Genomic DNA, 4309 nt, shown 5'->3' with positions numbered 1-4309 from the left:
AATCAGTACTTCCACTTTTACCAGAGTATTTTTTAACACAAGTATCTGTACTTTTACTCAAGTACGGAAAGTGAGTACTTTTGCCATCTCTGGTGAATACCAGGGAATAAAAGCTGATATTTGGAACAATTGTCTCATGCCCATCTTTCTATCTCAAACCCAAATTTATTTAAAACTGAACAAAAAGAACAAGGAGATGTTCCTTGCTGTTCCAAAACTTTAGAAGGAGACTGCAGATCTACCAGTTTCTGTTTCTAAGATGCCAGGACAGGAGACAAGAGAATAGAACATGGTTTAATGTTCTTACCATTTTCAATGCAGCCGAAAAATCCAACAACAAACCCTGCTGTGTGGTACAGAGGCAGATTAACGTACACAACATCCTTGGATGTCATGCCGTATGTAGATATAACAGCCAGAGCTGATAGGAGGCGATTCTGGTCGACCAGAGCGGCCTTAGGAAGACCTAAAAGACAGTATAACACACGAGGGATGTTTGAACACCGAAGGACTGATTTCAGACCATGTAAGAATGGAATGCCACAAAATATCAGTAAAACACTTCAATACCAGTAGTGCCAGAGGTGTAAATGTAAACAGCAGGACTTTTGAGTGTGACGTGTGATCTCAGGGATAGAGATGGTGGTGTGTCCAAGGCCTCCTCAACTTTCTCAGAAAAGTTCTCGATTCCTGGGGTATCACAGGTTTTGGCCATGAGGAGGACAGTGACGCCCTGCTCCCTCAACGAGGGCAGAACATCCTCCACTGCCTCTTTTAGCTCTGCAAGAAAAGCACTAATATTAAGAGATAAAAGAAAAGTATACAAGTGCATTATTTAAGCAGATGGTGATCAGTGTGCAACCCTCCGTCGAATGGATACAACATTTTAAACATTAATTTAAAAGTCATTAGACATATGAATTGCGTAGTACCATCCAAACTCAACAAAAGACAGACTTAAGTTCATCTTAACTAATTGTTTTAGACAAAACTACTGAGAGAGGACCCTGAGGAAGACTCAGAACTCTCTGGAGGGACTACATATGCATTTGGTCTGGGGACCAGATCCCCCAGAATGAGCTGGAGAATGTTGCTGAGGGGGAGGGGTGTCTGGGGGTCCTCCCTGACCTAATGTTTTAAAGGTATAGAGGAGGATTTTTGCAAGTTTTTGAAAAAGACCCGCTGCCTCCACATGAAAAAAAAAAATTATGCACAAGCACAACCCTGTATCTGCTCCTGAGAGAGAACCCCTATTAAATATGTGTGAGAGCGTGCAAGAGCTCTGATTAAAAGTTGTTGTTTGCATCGCTCATGTAAGCTTACTTTTCAAAAGATTTGCAATTGCATGTAGAATGACCTTACATAAACATATCACCAGAATGATTGACAATTAGAAGGACCACTTATTTTGATGATCCACCCGGAAAAAGAACATCCTCCAATATACCTTTAAAGCTTACATTTAGAAATAATAACAGCATATTCTAACTTTGTTAGCACCGATTCGTTTGAAATAAGGACCTCAAGATGTTCACTGTTGCCATGGGTGGTTCTAGACAGGGGTCAACAGGGGCCAGTGCCACTGTTGAACTGGCCTGGCCTCTGTCATGGCCCCTGCACTGAAAACAAACAAAAGCAACATTTTAAATATAAGTAGTAAAATTCTTTTTTAACTAATGATATTTTGCCTTGATTTAAAGTGTATAATATCAAATTATCTTTTTTTTTAAAGCAGAATTACTTATTACTTTGGCAGTTAAATATGATGCTTGCCACAATTGTATTCTACATACAATAAATATAAATGTACTCTGTCTTCTCTGTGTTCGGCCAGAGCAGTGCAGTGTGGCTACAAGTTTACTGAGAATGATGTGTCCTGTCTCTAATGCATTTCATGATTAATTTAATACTTCTGCAAAGATGTATACGTAAGGTACAGAGTCCAGAGATTCCCATGGTAACAATAGGAGATCTGCCGCAGAAGAACCAACATTGGCAGATCCTCCCATTTACCAGATTCAATTAAGGGCAAATGCACTTATTTTAAGAATATTTTTTACTTTTTTAGACCCGTTTTTGCAGAGTAACTAAATCAACTCTTATGAGATGCAATGACAGGAGAGACAATTACTGATTTATCCTTTGGACCAATGTTATACTTTGCCAACATATACACTTTTATTCGTCTTGAGTGTTAATTTCTGTAACCTTGTTTTAATTTGTGTTTTTTTGTAGTTCTTTTCCCAAAAAAAGCCATAGTACCAATTTGACCTGCATTAAATTTGATCTACAGTATTATATTGTAACCAACGGAAACTCATATCAATGAACCAAGATTATATTCCAATTCTACATTTAAAAAAAAATCAAGATTACATGATGGAGTAGTGGCTACATGACTAGATAAGAAATATGCACAAAAATACACCAAATGCAGACAAACAGTTAAGGTTTATTTTAAAAACAAGTACTGTTGTTCTATAATGTTACTTTCTAGAGCTTGCTGTGGATAATTCAGCTCAATTATCTTTATTTTGGTCATCAGAACAAATTTATCCCACATTCTTATCTTCAGGTAACAAGTTTCAAGGTGTTACTTTATTGTATGTCTCGTACCCTATCTGTTGGTTGTGCTGTTCTTTTTACATCTCGTTGCAGGTGATGAAGCAGACTGAAAATATTTTATCATTATCTCCTATCTCCTCTTTCTTTCATTCTTTCTCCTTTTTTTGTTTTTCCTCTGCGGTTCTATTTATATTGCAGTGTCCATATAATGTGTAAAACTCCCTGCATAATTATAATAAATCAATTTAAATGCATGAAACAAGCAGAACACTATGGCAATAACCGTACTGCTCCACTTGTGAAAGTAAAATCTGTTGGGCTCCTTTTGGCATCAAGACACTTATTGTTATTGCCACATTGCCAGACAGGACTTTTTTTTTTTTTTTTTTTTTTTTTTAAAGAAAGAAAAAATTTAATAACGTGTCTCAATGGACTGCATTGCATGCAAGTTTGAGTTTAGGATGGAGATTAAATTAATAATAATTATTATTGTTATTATTATTATTAGTGCATAATAATTTAAAAAAAAGTTTATTTTGTAATTATGTTTCTTTGTAATTTTGAAATACTGGTATTAATACAGAAATCAAAAATTTTGTCAGCAGTATTGGATAAAGAAATCGAAAATATGACTAAAGAAAACCTGATTGGTCCCAGATTTGTTTCCTATCAGCTGTAACCAACTTCTGCAGCATGCTCCTACCTGCAGCTGCAATCAGCACCTTGGCCTTGCAGCAGTTGAAGCAGTGAAGCAGAGACTTGCTCCGGATGTTATAGTTTAGTAGAGCAACAGGAGAGCCCAGCTTTGCCAGAGCCAGCCAGGTAAACAAGAAGCTGGGCTCGTTTCCCATAAAGAGCGCAGCGGTGAACCCTGGTTTGTACCCGGGCTGAGACAGCAGAGCATTGGCGATCTTATTGCTCTCTTTGTCCGTCTCTCCATAAGTGTAGATTTCATCCCCAAACACGATGAACGGTTTCTCTGAAAGCGCAGCTCTTCGCTCCAAGAAACGCTCCAGGGCGAAGAAGGGTGGTGTTCTTCTTCGATTCGCTACATACTTGAATAAAATTCGCATTAGAACCCCAACGTATTGAACATCCACCCATAAATACGGGAAAAATGTTTTTAGTGCATATGGGATGATGAAGACGGAGGCTAAAATGGTTGAAATCACATAAAACTCCATAATGAACTTTCTCCTCTGATTCTAATGTGCAGCCCTGACTGAAAAACATACAAAACATGGGGGGAAAAAATGCTTAGTGGGGCGGAGCAATTCCTAGCAGCTCCTAAAATATGCACAACTAATATGCTGGGGTCTTAAAAAAACTGTATCTTTAAAGATTGAAAAAAAATCTTTGCAGACATTTCATGCATGGACTCTTTTTAGTTTTATTTATACACTTCCAAATCCCCAAGACAAGGCATCTAAGGGCACTCAGATGAAAAGAGGTCAATCTCCTTAGGTAGATGCAGAAGTCTGCAGCTTGTCTGGGGTGAGCGGAGAATATAGGCATTCTATTAACATATCTAGATAGAAAATGAAAGTTCAGGCTATCCTGTCATTTACACTGAGAGAGAGAATAACAGTTAACTCATGGATTGAGAACATGTATAGAAAGAATTTTTGTTTGACAATCTCATTATTTTGGTTTGTGTTTCCCTGACTTCAGCCGTCTTTCTCCTCTTAGTTGTTGGTGCTTTTACACCCTCAATGCTTCCATTAGACATGCCAGCAAATTTAAT

The 4309-nt window shown here is 37.7% G+C and overlaps 1 protein-coding gene across 1 annotated transcript in view; it reads right to left on the bottom strand.

Moving 5' to 3' along the window:
- The window catches only part of LOC107085357 (very long-chain acyl-CoA synthetase-like), a 20153-nt gene extending 16352 nt beyond the window's left edge, over positions 1-3801 (bottom strand). Inside the window, exons 1-3 of the mRNA XM_015375638.1 lie at positions 3269-3801; positions 571-780; positions 308-466 (exon numbers count right to left, since the gene is read on the bottom strand). Of these exons, the coding sequence (XP_015231124.1) occupies positions 308-466; positions 571-780; positions 3269-3749 (850 nt within the window). The 5' untranslated portion in view covers positions 3750-3801. The remainder of the gene's footprint in view (positions 1-307; positions 467-570; positions 781-3268) is intronic.
- Between the last annotated feature and the right edge of the window lie 508 nt (positions 3802-4309).

This window comes from Cyprinodon variegatus, unplaced genomic scaffold, assembly GCF_000732505.1.
Source record: "Cyprinodon variegatus isolate N-32 unplaced genomic scaffold, C_variegatus-1.0 Scaffold122, whole genome shotgun sequence".
Taxonomy (NCBI): domain Eukaryota; kingdom Metazoa; phylum Chordata; class Actinopteri; order Cyprinodontiformes; family Cyprinodontidae; genus Cyprinodon; species Cyprinodon variegatus.
The sequence above is the reverse complement of the archived record's forward strand: the minus strand, read 5'-3'. Positions and strand labels throughout refer to the sequence as shown.